At 39.1% G+C, this 20,631-nt stretch overlaps 3 protein-coding genes across 3 annotated transcripts; 1 reads left to right on the forward strand and 2 right to left on the reverse strand.

The window, feature by feature from the left end:
* Positions 1-3,968: 3,968 nt before the first annotated feature.
* LOC124917889 (titin homolog) lies at positions 3,969-4,825 on the forward strand. The gene is made up of 2 exons (XM_047458158.1): positions 3,969-4,432; positions 4,525-4,825. The coding sequence occupies exons 1-2, from the start codon at positions 3,969-3,971 to the stop codon at positions 4,823-4,825; spliced, it is 765 nt and encodes a 254-aa protein (XP_047314114.1).
* Positions 4,826-13,746: 8,921 nt separating this feature from the next.
* LOC124917890 (uncharacterized mitochondrial protein AtMg00810-like) lies at positions 13,747-14,631 on the reverse strand. Its single transcript, XM_047458159.1, has one exon. It carries the CDS (start codon positions 14,629-14,631, stop codon positions 13,747-13,749), a length of 885 nt encoding a protein of 294 aa, XP_047314115.1.
* A 2,847-nt stretch (positions 14,632-17,478) lies between these two features.
* On the reverse strand, positions 17,479-18,011 carry LOC124917891. The gene is made up of 2 exons (XM_047458160.1): positions 17,706-18,011; positions 17,479-17,577 (listed from the first exon to the last, which is right to left on the reverse strand). The coding sequence occupies exons 1-2, from the start codon at positions 18,009-18,011 to the stop codon at positions 17,479-17,481; spliced, it is 405 nt and encodes a 134-aa protein (XP_047314116.1).
* Positions 18,012-20,631: the final 2,620 nt, after the last annotated feature.

Raw genomic sequence — 20,631 nt, forward strand, 5'->3', positions numbered from 1 at the left:
AGCCTGCAGACATGCTTATTTTATGCAAATCCTTTTCACCTTTGGATAATAGACATCATCCCCTGTGATACCTGGATAATAGGGTTCTCTCTCCACTAGTATATAAGATGAACAAATCTTAATCAAAACAATCACAAGTCATAACCTCTCCTCTCACTAAGACAAAAATGTCTCAGTTTTCAAACATCTTCCAAGTAGACTTCAGATCTGCGAAAAGCACTGAACACTATGATGTGTTCAAGATGATAAAATCACTCGAAGACGCAGGTCTTCGATACTTCTTGGATGACAAGCACGTCATCTATCCAGATTCTGTTCTGGAATTCTTGTACATTGCAAGGATCTTCAGAGGAACACCGCATTTTGACACTCACATCCAATCTCAGGTGGGCGATGTAGTATTCGACTTTACAGAAAGCGACTTTGGGCGGTGCTTTGGCTTGCCAAAGCAAGGTTTGACAGATCTCAATGTTCCGGCCGACTTAAAGGACGAGATCTCCCTAACTTTTGCCCGGTCTAACGAACCCGTTAGTGACCATGGCACAAAATCACTTCTGAGGGCTGAATATCAGCTCCTCAATGATGTCATAGGTCGAAGCATCCTAGGGAGGGATGTGACGAATACTTACTGCACCGCCTCTTTCAACATGATGGCAACAATCACCACCGGGACCCCAGTTAACTGGTCACGAGTACTGTTCGACGTTCTAATCTGGATGATTAGCGTTCGAACAGTCGGCCTCGTTCCCCAGCTGAGTTGTCTGCTCGTTGAGCTTGGTGTACCGACCTGTCCAGGCGAAGGTCTAAATCAAGCTCAGGTGCTAACAAAGGAAATAACCGACTCCTTCTACGAGCGGTTTGAAAGAGATTGGAGGAGGAGGAACCGCCGCAACAACCCCAACGGTGCGGTCTCCTCCAGCGGTCGTTAAGTCACTTCTTCCTACACCCGGTAATTTTGCTGCACGCACCGGGTGCATCTTCACCCAACCTACCTATGATCGCTTCGGCTTTATCAATGTTCTCTTCGGCTTTATCAATGTTCTCTTCGGCTTTATTTACGTTCTCTTCGGCTTTATCCATGTCCCTTTCGGTTTTCCTTGATTACTTTCCATTGTGTTGGTGCATTAATGAAAAAGGAATATTTAATTAATGAAGTAACCCCCCAACCACCTGAGTAATCAATACCCAACTAACTTCGTTACTTCTCAACCAAATCCCACCTCGAGCTCCGCAATAAATTAAAAGTAACTCCTTCCCAATGCGTTTTGGAAACATAAATATTCTCTTCCTTAATGAGACAAAACTGACATTCAATGCTAATATTTTCCCTCCAAAACCGACCCTATATAAAGGGCCAGCCTGTAATCAAATCAACACATCCTGAAACATATAAGTCTCTTGAAATCTCTTGAACATTCCTCCCCATCCTAGCAAAAGTTATAATCATGCCGAGCCGAACATTGGGAAACTTTTTGAGCATTAACTTCGATTCATGCATGGAACAATGGGACGGAAATCATGCAAAGAAATTCATGTTTGAATCTCTAATTGACACCGGACTTCGAACATTCCTCGAAGAATCCGGTCCCATTCTGATTGAAGATGTTAAGACCTTCTTTCGAAGCGCTTGCATCAGGGGCAATTACATCGTCTCTACGGTAAGAGACCATACTTTCTGGCTCGATGAAGCCGAATTTGCCCACCTATTCAACTTGCCCACAGATGGGTTTTTCTGACTTTCCAACCCAGGAGGGAAGTGCTGCATTTGAACACACACTATACCTCTCTGGAACCATTGTTCCGGTGGAAAACTATGGGTTAAAAACCCGCCTCGGTCATCACGCCCAACTCCTTCTTGAGATTGTGACCCGGTCTATCCTGTGTCAATCTCCAAATCAGCGGTACTCCAAGAACACTTACAACATGATGACCCATATTGTTAGCAAAACGGCCATCAACTGGTCAACGGTCATCTTTCAAAGCCTGAAAAACATGGTGATAACCAAGAAATGTCTCGGTTATGCACCTCACATCAGTAAGCTCATTCTCAAATACCGGCCAGAATTTGGACCGGGCACACCGGCATCCCCCTCGAACATCCTTGACATGAATGTGGTGGAAGACAGACTCTCTAAAGTGGTTATTACATAAGCTATAACTTTCCCTCTTATGTATGTTTGTTTTTACACCGATCTATCTGTCGGTTTCTGTTCTGTAATGTCTCTTCAATACAAATCTATTTCCGTCTAAATGACCGAGTCATCTTAATATCTATCTAAGTAACCGGTTAATATTGTCAAAATAACTGGGCTCCTATCCGGTCTCAAAGAAAACCGCTTAAACTCAAAAGATTGCAAATAGTCTTCTTGTTCAAAATAACCAGTTAACTTTCAATAACCAATCTCTCCGGTTAAGTTAAGAAAACTATAGCATCAAACAGTTTCAAAAAGAGAGATCACGTCATCAAAGTCGAAATCAATAATTTTGGAGGGAAATTTCCCGCTCAAAACTTCCCACCTCCTGACATACCGCCTATTGACTTACCGCCTTTTCGATAGCCACCCTTTGGCTTTCCGCCCACGGTTTGCCGTCCATTCGGCTTGGAGGGAAAACTCCCGCCAAATGTTGATGGGACGGTTGGGTTTCCAAACCGCACCTATAAAAGGGGCTTTTGGCCATCTCATTTCACTTTCACGCGAAACAGCTTTCTCTCTCTAAGCTCTCAAATTCTCTCAGCGGTTATCTACTCTCATTCTTCCAAACTCTCTCAATCATCTCAAATGGGGCGCAATTCGGTTTTGTTCAAGCACATGACTCAAGTGGATTTCGAGGAAATCCGACAGAAGGGTACGCCTGCAGCAAAGGGAGTTATTGACCGGGTAGCCGAAGCCGGTCTTGAGTATTTTCTCGACGGACCCCATGTCTTATACAAAGAAGTGGTTGAAGAGTTCTTCAACACCGCAACTCTATCCGGCGACAAGATCACCGCGACTATCAGCGGTACCGAATTCGAGCTAACCGAAGAATCGGTTGCGGAAAGCCTGCGCCTTCCAACAGCCGGCCGAGATGCAGCGGCGGATCTAGAACTAAAAACATTCGAGGCAGCATGCCAGATTCTCTCAGCAACCAAGGAACCGGTAAAAGTATCCGGTAACAAAGCAACACTACGACCGGAGTACATACCGCTTTGTGACATCTTTACAAAGGTGGTTCAGGCGAAAGAAGGAAATTACAATAGCCTCACCAAGGCCAAAATCGGGATGCTGGTCGGCTTAATAGAAGGTACGAAAGTGAACTAGGCGAAGGAAGTATTCAACAACCTAAAGGATATGGTGAAACCGGATTCAACCCGGTCATGGGGATACACCATCCCCCTTGGAAAAATCTTGCTCCATCACAACATCAACACCGGTCCTGGTGTCACTATCTGACCAGGACGGTTAATAAGATCCAAACACTTCCTGGAGAGGAAGCAGCCGGCACCCGGCTCCACAAGTGGCCGAAAGAAGACATCCGCCAAGAAATCGGCCTCGGCAAAAGAAAAGGCCGGAAGCAAGGGCAAGGAGAATGTAGTCTTCTCGGAACCGCCAGCACAAACAAGGGATGAGGAAGAGTCGACTTCCACGTCTGAACGAACCGATTCGGAGAAAACCGATGAAGAAAGACCGAATGATGAAGAGCATTCGGGTACAAGTCCCATCAATACCGGTGCGGCCGGTAGCACTGAGAACGCCGAGGCCGGTGGAGAAAGTAGTGAGGAAGAGGAGGCCTCCCCTGAAGACGATCAGAAGAAGGCCGACATCATAGCGCGCAATATCCTGGAGACCATTGCACTACGAGCTGAAAAGGTTGGCGAATTATACCGGGAATGACACAAGTACCGGTTCAGCAAACTTTATAAACACATTTTACCGGCTTAACCGACGAAGAGTGTTTCCAAAGGCTGAAGAAAATAGAGGGAAATAGTCATGGACCTCACAAACTCCGAAACTATTCACGAAGCCTTGGGACGAACCGCCATCATAACACCACGAGCCCGGCTACAGAAGCTAACCGTACGGATCCGGAAGATTAAAGAAAAGTATGAAGAGGGAACACCGGAGGCCAACTTAACGCTCTTGGTGCTAGAAAGACTTGAGAAAGCGAGAGGAGAATTAGATGAAGATATAGAGCGGCTGGAAGCAGTGTGCGGACAACGAGGAAAACCGCACTTTCTAGCTTCTGAGACCGATCATGAAGCAACTCCTCCTCGGGCGAATTCGGTGATAAACGAAACCAGCGAAAGGATAGAAGCTCCTTTCACCGAACAACCTGGAGTCTCCAAACCGGGTATTACAGAAGAAAGGGTTAAGTTCCTCCTTCAAGAGTTTGAAGACTCAACGGTTCACCCATTAGAGGAAAGAATGAAGAGAACCGTAAGCCTGGAACTCCGGTTCGCCAACAATACAAGGCATACTCTGTTAAGGGCGGATGACCGATCTCACAAGTCGAAGCTGACTACCGGGAAGAAGCGGTTTTGCGCAGCAACCAGCTTCACCGAACCGAGGCCTTAGAAGAAGACACCTCAGGACTAAAGGATGACTTCGATCGGCTTAAAAGAGAGACCGAACAAAGATTAAGAGAGGTCACTGAGGATCTGGTCGGCACAACACTTGATAGGGTCTCGGAACTGGAAAAGAAGAATGCGGGTCTTGAAGACCGCAACGACAAACTCGAGGCCGACCTCAAGGCGCTTACCGCACAAGTTGATGAATTACTCAAGGCCAAGTTGAATGCGGATCAAGCGGTTGTGGAGGCAAATGCCCGAGCGGCTAAGGAAGTCTAGGATGCGCTGACGAAGAAGCAAGAAGAGAAAAGGAGCCACCACAACTTACCGAAGAAGAAATAGCCGAACACGAACGAAGGGTGATGGCTAAGTATCCGGGACTTGTAGAGTCCGTAGCCGCTCAAGCCGCGGAGGACGAAGAGCGGTTGAATACTGAAAGACAAAGGCTTGAGGGATTTGCGACCGCTCACAAGAAGAAGACAACGGCGGCCCCTCCATCTTCGGTTCCGGCAAAACGAAAAAAAAAATCATCAAAGAAGGCTCAAGTGGCCGGGCTGCTAGATGGGGTCACTAACACAGTTATAGAAAGTCAACTGGCCCAGGCTACTCAAACCGAAGAAGAAGATGAAGAGCACCTACAGCGGCGGCCTACAAGACAGCGAGTCTCACGACCGGATAAGAAAAAGCAGACCAAGGACATGATGGCCAGATTCAACTTCTCCGACTCAGAATAGGGGCTTACCTTTCTTAACTATGCTTATTTCGGTGTTTATATAATATTTTCCCTTTCTCGGTTATTTCTATATATATATAAAGTTATTTTTAAAACCGGCCTATATTTGCATCTTTACATGGTTTTGATAATTTTAAATAAAATAATCAAAAAGGGAGAAATTGATAAGATAAAAGATAAGACTTTTCCAAAAATTTTCTCAAAATTTCTTTCAAATTTTTTCGAAAATTCTCTAAAGTCAGTTTTAAAAATCCGTTCAAAACAAAGAACCGGCCTACGTTTGCAAACTTACATAGTTTTGATAATTTTAAATAAAATAAACAAAAAGGGAGAAATTGCTAGATAAAATTGGACCGGTTCACGAAACTTAACAAATAAACCTTCCATGCAGGAACAAAGGAACCGGACCGGCCAAACAAAATGGACCGGCTAAGAAGATTAACCGGTCAAGACAACAAACCGACCAGGACATTCGGAACATGACCGCACAAAGAAAGGATCAGGCCAAAGCTAAAAACCGGAAACATCAAACAAGCCGATCAGCCACAAAGGAATAACCGGAAGCTGTCCGGTTAAACCAATCACACCGGAAGTCATTCGGTTAAGTCAAATGACCGACAAGTACAAGAAGACAATTTGGGTATCTGTTGAGTATGATACCAAAGGAACAGACTTAACATTTCCATATCTATACAAGTCTGAGGAAAGTCTGCAGGCTGCAGAAGACAGTCCTACAAGATCTTTCCACTTCGGGATAAGTCATAAAAGAGATCTTCCAAGTACAAACAACTAACTGTTTAACAGACAGTTACCACATTGAGTAAAAGACAAACCTAGCAGGTTTGTCTTACACACCGGAAGAACAGACTGTCAAGTCTGTGAGATTGACCTCCAGGTCTGAGATTGACCGTCAGGTCTGAAAATATGACCGCAGGGTTTGAATCACTGAATCACTGAACCTCTGCTCAGCCAATCAGATTCAAGGAAGTGAAATATGACCGTTGGCATATTTCATCTATAAAAGGGGCAGTTGAAGAAGAGTAAATGTGGGACAACAAGAGATTCTGAGAGGGACACACAGCGAGACACGAGCAATACAAAGAGCATTTAATTTACAAGTGAAAACAGTGTGTTCTATCTCTAGAGAAAGCCTAAGGGCTAAAGTTGAAGTGTGTATTTTACAATTTCGGTGTAAATTGTAAGAGTGTTATCGAGCAGGAAATAAGTCTCAGTCGGATTGTACTTGTATTCCTTAGTGAATATCCTTCTCGCGGTTTCGAGAGGAAGGGGTGACGTAGGAGCTTTATCTCCGAACATCCATAAAATCTGTCTTGTTATTTACTTTCTGCCGGTTCCATTTTCTAACCGACCCGTACTAACTTACCTACACCGTTTTAACTCTACCTAAACCGGACCGCCAGCTTACAAAAACCGACCCATCAATCTTCAAACCTTCATCATCCGAAACCGGTTCTGCCTATCATACTAGTGTGCTGCTTCAACCTGAAACAAACCTCTTCCGCGCTTGAACCTAGTTCAAGGGTTTGTGACAGTTTGTGTAGTATTAAAACCCCGGTGTTAATCTCTAACAGGATTAATCACCACCCTTCGAGTGAGACCCGCTAACCGGTCCAACCCCCGGTCCTCTAGCGGCTACCTAGATCCTAACAGAAGTTAATTCATTTTTAACCAAATAGTTGTAAAATGTACTATAACAAAAAATAATATGATGCTTAAATTTTAAATCATTCTTAACTAAATATTTAAAAGTTAAGAGTAATACAATGCTTAAACACTAGTTATAAAACTTTTTAAAGATATCTTTAATCAAGGATTACATTATAAAAATATCAGAGTTATGATTTTTATAATTACAAATTTTAGCACTATCTTATATAAAAAAAATAAAAGTAACAAAAACAAACCATCACCTTAAATTGTCAATCTAAATCACTTAAAATAAAAGTTACAAACTTCGAATCTAAATCAATTTCACAATTTTCTTTTTAATAATATTATATACATTAAATACTTATTTATTAATTCAATCAAAACCAAATTCTAACCTAACAAAATTAATTTATTTATAAAATTATGTTGAGTCAAATCAAATTAACAAAAATAAACTAAGAAAATAAGTTTATTCAATGCAAACATTGTTTTGATGATTTATGTTAAACTTAGTTATGATCAAGTAAAGTCGAAGAGCTTAATGTCTTATTGAAAACAAATGTGACTAAGTTGTTTACTTATTTTGTGCAGACACAAATCTAAAAGATTTTTCTACTTCAGACGTCTTACGTAGTTAAACAAGGAAGTTTAACTCCTTTAGACGTGGTCTAAAGTGAAACGTAGTTAGACAAGGTAGTCTAACTCCTTTAGACGCGGTCTAAAGGGAAACGTATGTAGTTAGACGAGGTAGTCTAACTCCTTTAGACGCGGTCTAAAGGGAAACATAGTTAGACGAGGTAGTTTAACTCCTTTAGACGCGGTCTAAAGGGATACGTAGTTAGACGAGGAAATCTAACTCCTTTAGACGCGGTCTAGAGGGATACGTAGTTAGACGAGGACTTCTAACTCCTTTAGACGCGGTCTAAAGGGTAACGTAGTTAGACGACGTCTAACTCCTTTAGATGCGGTCTAAAGAAGAATGTCTGATGCTTTGCTTTAGCAGCCGTCTGAAGGAAGCATCCGTCTAACCACGTTCACTCAGCTGTTTACTGTTCCTGCTTTCAACAATATGACAAGCCAACTAATTCTATCAAATGAATGAATGCCATGTACGCGAATATCTCTCAATTGCATTCCCAACACAAGACAAGATCAGAGGATATTCGGCGCACTACCTGTTCGGTACAAACACAATCCAAATACTTAGAGTCTGTTGCACTCTCGTACTATAGGCGGTCGTCCAACGGACACATTCCACGTTTCCACAAAGAATATTCGACCGTTAGTGCACTTCAACTATAAATAGAAGCCCAAGGACAACGGTCGAACTGCCCTTTGGAGAAATAGCTTTTTTGAACTTCGCTTCACACATTCGCTTCAAGAAAGCCTCTCAAGCTAAAGAAAAATCTCTTAATGTCTAGCTGTGATCATATTGTAATTGCATACTGTCTTTTATGTGAGAAATATCAGTATTGTAAGTTGAACAGAGGATGTTCTGTTCAACGGAGAGTTAGTTAGTTCAGTGAGTTGTATCTGAATCAAAGTCTTAGTGGATATCATTCCGGTTGTGGAAATAGGGTGACATATGAGTTTTATCTATAAACATCCATAAAACTCCATGTGTTCTTTACTTTCTGTCATTTGCATTCATTTGACTAAAACTTCAAATCCAACATTTATTTCTATAAAAAAAAATTATGCCCGACCGACCGACCATTTTGATTCTCTTATGTTAAAAAATGTTTTTAAAACCGAACGGTCCGATTTTGAAGTTTCAGACAGTTTGAGTTTAATCTTGGTTTTGGGTTTAGGGTTTAGGGTTTGTCTCTATACGGTTCGAGTGCGTTCTAAGCATTGTTGAAAAGCGGATAACGCACCACGACGGTCGTTGATTCGAACTTTTCTTTTAATAAAAAAAATGGAGAGACTTGATTTCTGCCTACACATGTTTAGAGCGAGAGAAAACGAAAAATATATCTCTTCCGCCATTTTAGCGTGGGGAGAAGGTTTTAGAGCGAGAGAAAACGAAAAATATATCTCCTCTGCGTTAAGACCTTGAAGCTTTAGTTTTCGAGGTTTATTAACTTTTGAATACACATGTATTTTGGTTTCTGTAAAAAAATGTTCTGCCCAACTGACCGATCATTTTGATTCTCTTATGTTAAAAAATGTTTTTAAAACCGAACGATCCGATTTTAAAGTTTCGGACAGTTTGAGTTCGATCTTGGTTTTGGGTTTAGGGTTCGTCTCTGTACGGTTCGAGTGCGTTATAAGCATTGTTTAGAAGCGGATAACGCACCAGGACGGACGTTGATTCGAAGTTTTATTTTATAAGAAAATGGAGGGACTTCATTTCTTCCTACACATGTATAAAGAGAGAGAAAACGAAAAAGATATCTCCTCCTCCATTTTAGAGTGGGGAGAAGGTTTTAGAGCAAGAGAAAACGAAAAAGATATCTCCTCCTCCGCCATTGTTAAGACCTCGAAACTCTGGTTTTCTGAGTTTATTAACTTTTGAATACACATGTATTTTGGTTTCTGTAAAAAAAAATTCTGCCCGATCGACCGACCATTTTGATTCTCTTATGTTAAAAAATGTTTTTAAAACCGAACGGTCCAATTTTGATGTTTTGAACAGTTTGAGTTCGATCTTTGTTATGGGTTTAGGTTCGTCTCTATACGGCTCAAGTGCGTTATAAGCATTGTTTAGAAGCGGATAACGCACCAGGACGACCGTTGATTCGAAGTTTTCTTTTTATAAAAAAATGGAGAGACTTCATTTCTGCGTACACATGTATAGAGTGAGAGAAAACGAAAAAGATATCTCCTCCGCCATTGTTAAGACCTCGAAGCTCTGGTTTTCTAGGTTTATTAACTTTTGAATACACATGTATTTTTGTTTCTGTAAAAAATAATTCTGCCCGATCGACCGACCATTTTGATTCTCTTATGTTAAAAACTAATTTTAAAACCGAACGGTCCGATTTTGAAGTTTCAGACAGTTTGAGTTCGATCTTGGTTTTGGGTTTAGGGTTCGTCTCTATACGACTCAAGTGCATTCTAAGCATTGTTTAGAAACGGATAACGCACCTGGACGGCCGTTCATTATAAGTTTTCTTTTTATAAAAAAAAAATGGAAAGACTTCATTTCTGCGTACACATGTATAGAGTGAGAAAAGACGAAAAATATATCTCCTCCGCCATTTTAGCGTGGGGAGAAGGTTTTAGAGCGAGAGAAAACGAAAAAGATATCTCCTCCGCCATTTTAGCGTGGGGAGAAGGTTTTAGAGAGAGAGAAAACGAAAAAGATATCTCCTCCGCCATTGTTAAGACCTTGAAGCTCTAGTTTTCTAGGTTTGTTAACTTTTGAATACACATGCATGTATTTTTGTTTCTGTAAAAATTAATTCTTGCCCGATCGACCGACCATTTTGATTCTCTTATGTTAAAAAATATTTTTAAAATCGAACGGTTCGATTTTAAAGTTTCGGACAGTTTGAGTTCGATCTTGGTTTTGGGTTTAGGGTTCGTTTCTATACGACTCAAGTGCATTCTAAGCATTGTTTAGAAGCGGATAACGCACCAGGACGGCCGTTGATTTGAAATTTTCTTTTTATAAAAAAAAATGGAGAGACTTAATTTCTACGTACACATGTATAGAGTGAGAGAAAACGAAAAAGATATCTCATCCGCAATTTTAGCGTGGGGAGAAGTTTTAGAGAGAGAGAAAACGAAAAAGATATCTCCTCCGCCATTGTTAAGACCTCGAAGCTCTGGTTTTCTGGGTTTATTAACTTTTGAATACACGTGTATTTTGGTTTCTGTAAAAAATAATTATGTCCGACCGACCGACCATTTTGATTCTCTTATGTTAAAAAATGTTTTTAAAACCGAACGGTCCGATTTTCAAGTTTCGAACAGTTTGAGTTTGATCTTTGTTTTGGGTTTAGGGTTCGTATCTATATGGCTCAAGTGTGTTCTAAGCATTGTTTAGAAGCGGAAAACGCACCAGGTCGGCCGTTGATTCGAAGTTTTCTTTTTATAAAAAAAATGGAGAGACTTCATTTATGCGTACACATATATAGAGTGAGAGAAAACGAAAAAGATATCTCCTCCGCCATTTTAGCTTGGGGAAAAGGTTTTAGAGCGAGAGAAAACGAAAAAGTTATCTCCTCGGCCATTTTTAAGACCTCGAACTCTGGTTTTATGGGTTTATTAACTTTTGAATGCACATGTATTTTGGTTTCTGTAATTTTTTTTTTGCCAGACCGACCGAACATTTTAATTCTCTTATGTTAAAAAATGTTTTTAAAACCGAACGGTCCGATTTGATGTTTCGGACAGTTTGAGTTCGATCTTGGTTTTGGTTTATAGTTCGTCTCTATACGGCTCGGGTGCATTCTAAGCATTGTTTATAAGCGAATAACGGTGTTAATTCAAAGTTTTTATTTTATAAAAAAAATGGAGAGATTTCAGCCTTTTTCAGTTTGGTTCGAGCAAGATCTGAAATGATCTGGCCTGGTGAGTGATCTGCGTGGTTTGTCTTTTGATTGAACCCTTTTGCTAGAAACTTCTCTTATTTTATTTTAGCAGCTAAATATTTTTTATAAATTTTAATAAAATATTTTTTCAACAAAAATAATAATAATTTTTTTATTAAATCTAGGTTTAATTTTATTTCTAGTTACTAACTTGTTTATGTGCATTTTACAGGTTTTATTTTTTCAGATTCCATTTGTGACCGGTAACTTAATTTTTATTTTATTTATTTCTATTTTGGACACTTATTAGATGCATAATTAGGATTTACTTTGAATAAAAACATTGTAGAAGCATGTTTAGGTTTTTGGATAGTAATGATTTAAGTATATGGTCTCTACAAAGCGTCCGTAATTTCCCAAATACCGAACCGAATTTATAAAACAAAACGCATTTTAGTAAACACAAACTTTTTTTCCTAATATTTTTGAACAAATTGAATAACGTCTCTTAAATTAAATTTTAAATTCCGTTCAAATATTTCTTAAATGATAACATTCCAACTAACTTGTTAGTTTAGAAGAAGAAAATATACATGGTCTAGTTTGATATTCAAATTTAACATCATCTGTTTTCTAATCATTTTATATATATATAGATCGATCGAAAAAATTGGCCCTTAAAATGAAGTGTCCCTTAAAAGACAAACATTTTCAGTGAAGTTTTTTTTTAAAATTTGATTCAAAAGAATTTTTAGTGTTTATTTGTGAAGGTTAATCTCTTATTTAAAGAGAAAATATATATTTTCATTTAATGGAAGTTTAAATACCTAGATACCTATACTCTTTTTTATTTTTCATCTTTTTGCTTATTGCTCTAAGAATTTCTTCATACAGGAAGCTGGTACCGAATGGGTTCAAATGCAATGCCTGCATTATGTTGTTGCCTTGGGGTCCAATCAAGTTCGGCTTCAGCGTGAGTTACATTTCTCAACCTTCTTTCTTTCATCATTCCTAAACGAGAAAGTCAAATTGTATGAACCTAAGCTAATTCTATTGTTCACGCACTTAAGTTCTTTCCATCATTGATGGATTATTGGTCTCTTTACTCTGTTTTGTGTTTTTTAAGTTCTTTCATCCTTATTCTTTTTTGGGTTTTTGAATTTCCTTAGGGTTTTGCTTGATTCATGTTTTGGGTATTTTTACAAGATCTCAAATTTTGGGTTTATGTGGTTTGAAATTCTAAAATATTCGATTCCATATGAATTAATTACTCTTTCCACTCCGAACTGACTAAACTTTATTGCCTTAGTTCTCATGTCAGATTTCTGAATACATCGGGCAAAAAGGGTATATATTACATAACTTAGCTTAAACAGTATCATTTCTGTTCATATTCTTATTGAATGATTGTTTGCAGTCTTTGATGAATGCAGCCATTCCAAACATCATTGGTTGGTTTTCCATTTCATTTGCTAAAGTGAGTGTTTCTTACTTAATCAATTTCATCAGCCAGTCCAAACATATCATCTACTCACTTTTATAGCTTTTTGAGTTAGAACTTTTCCTTTTTTTGTACATGGGACGATTGTTGTGTGGTTCCGCCATGTAGAACCAAGAAGAAAAGTCAATGATTAGGATAGTTTGAGACAATGAGAATAAATTGACAGAAATGGTAATTGATAACCCTTTCTAAAAGTTTGAGAAAAGATTTGTTTAAAAAATAATTTAAAGGCTGAAATTAAATAATGATAATTTGCCCCCATTAATTAATATAGGTTATATTATCCTCTAAGAAGGATCAATGTTCAGATTTACACTGGAATTAATATGTGGGTGAATGGGTAAATTATATAAAAACCTTACCTCTTAAAATTTGATAACATTAATTAGATGAAACTCTTTGTTATGATCAATGTATTTGCAGTTTAGGTTTATCCTCTTCAATCTAGAAAGGTCGCGCTAAATTGAGAGTTTATCTATACCAATTTTCAGAGGATTATGGAGATGAAAGGGGATTCTCAGTTACAATTCAGTTACAATTTAATTGATTTTATGGAATTAAGTTGGTATGCAACTATGGTGAGACGGTGGTTTACCATTGTAGAATACAAACTGAAAGAATAGGGAGAATCTTGTTTAATCTTCTTGCCCTTTACATCAAGGAAATATCCAATATATATACATTATAAAGATTAATAAGGAAACTAATAATATAATAACGATATTATTTTATATGCCTAATATAAAATTATTTTCATAATCTATTCACATATATTATTTTATATTCCTAATATAAATATTATTTCCATAATCTATCACACCTCCGCAGTCGAAACGGGAGCTTTGCAAACGCTGAGACTGGCCCGAAAATCATCAAATAAAATCTTAGGCAGACCTTTAGTAAAAATATCTGCAATCTGGTATCGGGATGGCACATGCAAGACACGAACTTCACCCCGTTGGACTTTCTCACGAACGAAGTGAATGTCCATTTCAATATGTTTAGTGCGCTGATGTTGTACCGAATTACTAGAGAGGTAAATAGCACTAACATTATCGTAATAAACTAAGGTTGCCTGTGTAACCGAACATCTGAGTTCTAATAATAAGTTTCGGACCCAACATGATTCCGAGACGACATTTGCAACCCCTCTATACTCTGCTTCAGCACTAGACTTTGACAAAGTAGGTTGCCTTTTAGAAGACCAAGAAATCAAATTATCTCCAAGAAAGACACAATAACCTGATGTAGATCGACGAGTATCAGGACACCCGCCCAAATCAGCATCCGTATAAGAAATAAGGGAAGTAATAGATGATTTGTATAACTGCAAACCATAATCAGCAGTGCCTTGAATATAACGGATGATTCGTTTTAAGGCATTCATGTGAGCAACTTGAGGAGCATGCATAAACAAGCAAACTTGTTGTACAGCATAAGAAATGTCCGGACGAGTGAATGTCAAGTACTGTAACGCCCCACATAAAGAACGATAAGAGGTAGGATCTCCATAAGAAATGCCGGATTGAGTGCTCATCTTTCCTTTAGAATCAACAGGAGTGGAAGCTGGATTACAATCTGTCATACATGCTTTCTTAATAATGTCATGAGCATATTTCGTTTGAGACAAGAACAAACAATTCTTGTGTCGGGTAACAACAATGCCTAAGAAATAACTCAAAGGACCCAAATCTTTCATTGCAAATTCAGTGCTAAGTTAAGAAATGACATATTTCTGAAGGGACTCTGAAGAAGCAGTGAGAACAATATCATCAACATAAAGAAGAATGTAAGTAGTGTCATGATCATGGCGATAAATGAATAAAGAAGTATCCAATTTGCTGTGATTAAAGCCAATTGATGCAGCAAAATCAGCAAAACGTTAATACCAAGCGCGGGGTGCCTATTTCAAACCATAGAGAGACTTTCTCAAAAGACATACATGATCAGGACGAGCCGGATCTTTAAATCCCAAAGGTTGATACATGTATACTGTTTAATTCAAGTTGCCATGTAAGAAGGCATTCTTCACATCCAATTGACGAATAGACCAAGACTTGGATAAAGCAATGCTAAGAACCATCCGTATAGTTGTCGGTTTCACAACCGGACTGAAAGTTTCATCACAGTCAATCCCTTTTCTTTGAGTTTTCCTATCACAAACAAGACGAGCCTTATGTCTCTCAAAAGAACCATCAGATTTCGTTTTATGCCGAAGAATCCAAAGCGAACGAATAATATTTACATTAGATGGACGCGGAACTAAGGCCCAAGTACCATTGTCAATAAGTGCATCATATTCTTCTTGCATAGCAATTTTCCAATTATGGTCACGTAGAGCATGTACGGGATTTTTTGGAATGGGTGATACAAAGGTAGAAGTGTGAAGAGAGTGGTCTTGGTATTTTTTATTGGGTTTGACAATTCCATGACGACTACGAGTGGCCATAGGGTGAGGGTGGGATGCTACGGGAGAAGGAGGAGTGGGAGAGTTTGAAGACTCGTTCGCAGGGTGAGTGTGGGATGTTATGGGAGAAGGAGAATAGTGGGGGGTGGTTGTGGGTTGGTGTTGGTGCTCGGGTGTGGTGAGAATTTGATGCAAGAGATGGGTGTTAAGGGCACCCGAATCATAACTCAAAAATCGTATGTGTGAAATTTCGGAGTATGAATTTTGGAAAAAGGAAATGCTGACTCATCGAACCATACATGTTTGGCTATTATATTTTTTCGAGATGACATATCAAAACATTTATATCCCCTATGATTGAGCGGATAGCCAAGAAAAACACAAGGAGAAGACCGAGGTTCAAGATTGTGTATTTTGGATGGTGGAAAAAGAGGATAACATAAACACCTAAAAACTCGAAGATGAGAGTAGTTAGGATGATTTTGATACAAAATTTGAGTTGGAGAATTATAACCAAGAAGCTTTGTAGGTAAGATGTTGTGAAGGTAGGTAGCCATTTCGAGAGCATGATGCCAAAAAGATGGTGGCATGGATGCATGACAGAGAATAGTGCGAACAATATTATTGATTGTTTTTATTTTTCTTTCGGCCTTGCCATTTTGAGGAGAGGTATAAGGACAAGAAAGACAGAAAGTCATACCATGTTGGTGACCGAATTTTTCAAAACAAACATTTTTAAATTCAGTACCATTGTCACATTGGAATGCCTTAATTTCTCTCTCAAATTGAGTACGAATATATGTTCGAACACGAATAAATAACTTATAGACTTGAGACTTAGAAGAGATCGGAAAAGTCCATAAAAAATTCGTGTAATTATCAAGAAAGAGAACATAATACTTATGGCCGAGAGAACTAGGAATAGGGGATGTCCACAAATCACTGTGTATAATGTCAAATGGCATAGTAGTATGAGACATAGAATCGGGAAAAGGCGATTTTATTAATTTACCCAAAGGACAAGAATGAAAAACATGTTTAGCCTTAGGACATTGAAGGAAATTACTACTACGCAATGAATTTAAAATTGCATTTGCCGGATGACCGAGACGGGAATGCCATATATTTGGATAAATAACTGAAAAAGCTGACGGTGTGAAAGAAGAGAAGACTTGACGATCTGTGAGAAAAGGATAGAGATTGCCACTACTATTACATCTCACACGTTTGCTCCCCGTCTGCAAGTCCTTTACAGTAAACCCAAAAGGATCAAACTCAATGGAAACATTATTATCAATAGAGAATTTCCTAACGGAGATGAGATTTTTGACTAGTTTTAGAACATGAAGGACATTTTTTAGTTGAAGTGTGTTTTGGTGTAGAGATTTGTGACCATAACCATGAATTGGAATTTTGCTACCATCACCAACAATACTTGAATTATTATGACTATTGATCAAGGGAGAATATGACGATAAATTACCTTGAGAATTTTTCATGTGAGTGGTAGCACCCGTATCCATATAGTAGTTTGGATCAGACAATGTCATTGTGTGCATTGTTTGATCAATATTGGTTGGCATGTAACCTTGAGACGATGGGCCTGACGTATAGTAAGCCTGAGGTGGTTGTGGCCCGAGGATACCGGTCTGATGTGCAGGCTGACTGGGCTTCGTGGCGGACCAAGGAGATGGGCCTGGTGCCTGTGATGGATATGGGAAGGGAGGAAGAGCCCAAGGGCCTTGCTGCCAATATGCCCAAGGTGGAGGATACATCCATCCTGCTTGGGTCTTCTGTTGGTGCGAGGCGGAAGGACCACACTACGGGTTTTGCTGCTGCCGCGAGGCACCACCATTATGCTGTTGATTGCCAGAGGCACCCTTACCCTTGTCGGAGCTGCCCTTTCCCTTGGTGGTTTTCCGGCCATTGCCACCATTACGTTGATTATTACCTCGAGAAGAATAATGAGAATTATCAACATTATTTTGGGACGATAAATGAGATTGCGTGATGTGAGCCTTTACATGAGACTCAATAGAGAGATTAACAACATTCTCATGTTCTTCTAATTCAAGCATTGAACGAAGAGTATCAAAAGAGGGCAACGGGTTAAGATGATGAACGGACGTTCGAAAGGGATTATTTTTCATCTGAGAGGCCTTTCAAAAGTTGTAGAGCCATTCGATTGTCAGAGACTTTATCTCCAACATTCCTCAAATTATCAGCTAGAGTTTTTAGCTGAGCGCAATAAGACTTAACACCATCAAAATGAGCAAGCTTGGTGTTTGTAAATTGCGCATCAAATTGCAAAGCTCATGCAGATTTGTTGTTAAGAAAAAATGCTGCAATCTGTTCCAAGCATCAACTGCCGAGTCATCAGGATCGAGGATGGAATTTAGGAGATCATTAGAAATGGTCCCGTAAATCCATTGACGAACAATGTCATCAATTCTCTGTGTTAAAGCCTTTTCGGCTTCCGTCGGAGCGGGAACCGCGACCGAAGGATTAACTGTTAGAGGTTGAATGTGGTTGATCACCATATTAGCACGACAATGAAGTTGAAAAAGGGTGGACCAGCTGTTGTATTGTTTTCCTTCATAATCAAGGGTGATAGGGATGCACGCCTTGATGTTGGAAACAATGGTGGTTGGATGAACCTTGTTTTCGGCCATAGATGAAGAAGAGAGAAAGAAAAGAAACGAAAGTTAGGTTTAGAGAAAAGAAGCGGAAGCTGGGTTTAGAAAAGAAAGAAAAGAGAACCTAGGGCTCTGATACCATTATTATACGTCAGGCCCATCGTCTCAAGGTTACATGCCAACCAATATTGCTTGATCAATATTGGTTGGCATGTAACCTTGAGACGATGGGCCTGACGTATAGTAAGCCTGAGGTGGTTGATAATATTAATTTCATTTCAAGTAAAATGATGCATGTTTTTATCAAAACAAAACACCTATTAAAATTTGATAATATTAATTTCATTTCAAGTTTCTAACTTGTTTATGGAAGTTGAAAAATTGGATTATTTGAAAAGGGGGATTATTTGAAAAAAAATGAGTAATTTACAACTTTGGAACCCTCTCAAATTGCCAATGAGTCCATAAGCTTCATAAGCTTCATAAATTAATTTCGACTCCAATACGAGATGGACTTCGATGATCTCGTATGTTTTTAAAATAGAAATGAGTCCCCTTTCATCGTGTTCATCCCGATTTCCCGATGGTGTCCTCGATCTAGGTGAAAGGTCGTCATAAATGAAAGGTGTTGTTGAGAGGTTAAATCTGAACACCCCTTCACTTAAAAAATTGTAACTTGAGAGCTATGGTTGATGGTTTTGGGTGATTCAAGTTGATTTGAGAAGCTGATTCACATACCTTGCAAATGACACCAGACCCGAACCGTGATTCGATATTTAAGGCCCTCTCCCGATCATAACAAGAGAAGAAACATAATGAATTCAAATCCCAGGAGCTAACTGGGAGTTAGCTGCTCTTCTAAATATCATATATTTTAAACCACTGATGAAAGAGAGTGGAAATTACAGTTGATGAAGAGGAGATCGGAAATTCAGTTTTGAGAGAGGGAGCAGTTACAAGATCCTAGAGAGCGGGGCTTGACGAATCTTGTTCTTGGAGAGCTGACCACCCCGTTCCGTTGAAGAAGACGAAGGACAGTCAGCGAAAGAAAGAAGAAAAGTGCAGTTGGCGAACTTCAATTTATTACTTATTTTCTGCAATTCAGGTAATCCCTGCACCAATGTAAACCTTTATTCAATGGTTGAGGCATCGGTTCTGTACCCCGATGTCGTTTGTTCGTATAAGAATCTATTTGATTGTTCAAATGAATCTGTTAATCGCTGTGGTTGCATGTTCTATATGTTTGGTTAACACCCTGGCTGATAAATTGTGTTAGGAACGGTTTAGATATCATTTAACTGTCGAAATTGAATTACAGGTTTGATTATGAAATTGTTGTAGCCTGGTTTTGTATTATGGTGTTTTGGTTTTGATTGCGGGTTGAATAATCGATTGGTAGGCTGTAGTTAGGGTTAGTGTAGCCTTAGGAAGTGATTAGAATAAGTTCTATTGAAAGTCACAGTTTCAGTTTTAGGAAACTGAAGGTCCTCGTCGATCGAAAGGAAGGACAGACCGTCTGTCTATCTTTTGGCTGTTTTTCCTTTGGCTGTTCTTCAATTGAAATCTCATGGTCAAGCATCGAAAGGTGACTCTGATTCGTAGACGAGTTCCTGGTGGTTAGGAGAATGGTCATTTCGAGTGCATCTATGATCTGGAAGAAAAATATGATCGATCTAGTGTTGCAGCTTGGGGGGAAACGACCTCGATCTCTTCTTCTTGGATTGGGATCTGTTCGAATCGATTGGATGAGCCACAGCGGAGTGGAGGCGGAGCTTCAGCGAGTCGGACGGACCGCAATAATGTTGTCTTCGTGCAGTCTTCGGTCTCTGGCGAAGGGTCGCCGGAAATTGCCTAGCCGGAGGAGTCGTCGGAGACGGGCGGAGAACCGCCAGGCTTCTTTTCTAATTCTGTTATATTCATTTCTTCCAACTTCTGCAAAGAGGTCCTGGACTCTTTTGTTTTTAAAATAACCTGAAAACTTTAATTTCGAATTAATTTATTAATTCGAAATTAAAATAGTCCATAAACTCCTTTCTTCCTTTCAATTGGGCCCTGGACTTTCTTTTTATTTTATTTTAATTTAGAACTTAAAAAAAATCAAAGAAACAAAATAAACTCTAAGGTCTTGTTTGTTCCCGGATTTAACAAACAACTTTAGAGTGAGGATTCAAGTATCCAAACCACTTTCAAAATTTCCAAAAATTCAAAAATATTACAAAAAAAATATATTTTTTGGGACCCGTTTGGAAAAATGTTTATCATTGCAGTGTCATGTTCAAAGTTCCATAACTCCGAAAATTCCAAACTCGATTTCTTTAAACTTTTAAAAATATTTTTGACTATCATGTGAAGTTTCGGTAATTATTTTTGAAAATGACTTATTTTAACGTGTTGTGCTCAGAGTTTTCCTTAACTCTGAAAATTCTAAAAAGAAGAAACACTAGGGACAATGAGGTGACTCATTATCTTCTCTCCTTTGCTAAAAAAGAATAAAACTTTCGATCTTCAATTTGAATTTTTATCCTGTCGTTTGTCCTCCTTGGGAATCATGACTCTTGTTTTCCTTGAGAATTTTTTTTTTTTTTTTTTTGAGTACGCTGGGTTCCGCTACTCCTTTGGAGTGCGACTAATCCCCGCGGGTTAAGTACATAGCCCG

The sequence above is a fragment of the Impatiens glandulifera genome, unplaced genomic scaffold (assembly GCF_907164915.1).
Source record: "Impatiens glandulifera unplaced genomic scaffold, dImpGla2.1, whole genome shotgun sequence".
NCBI classification, from domain to species: Eukaryota; Viridiplantae; Streptophyta; class Magnoliopsida; order Ericales; family Balsaminaceae; genus Impatiens; species Impatiens glandulifera.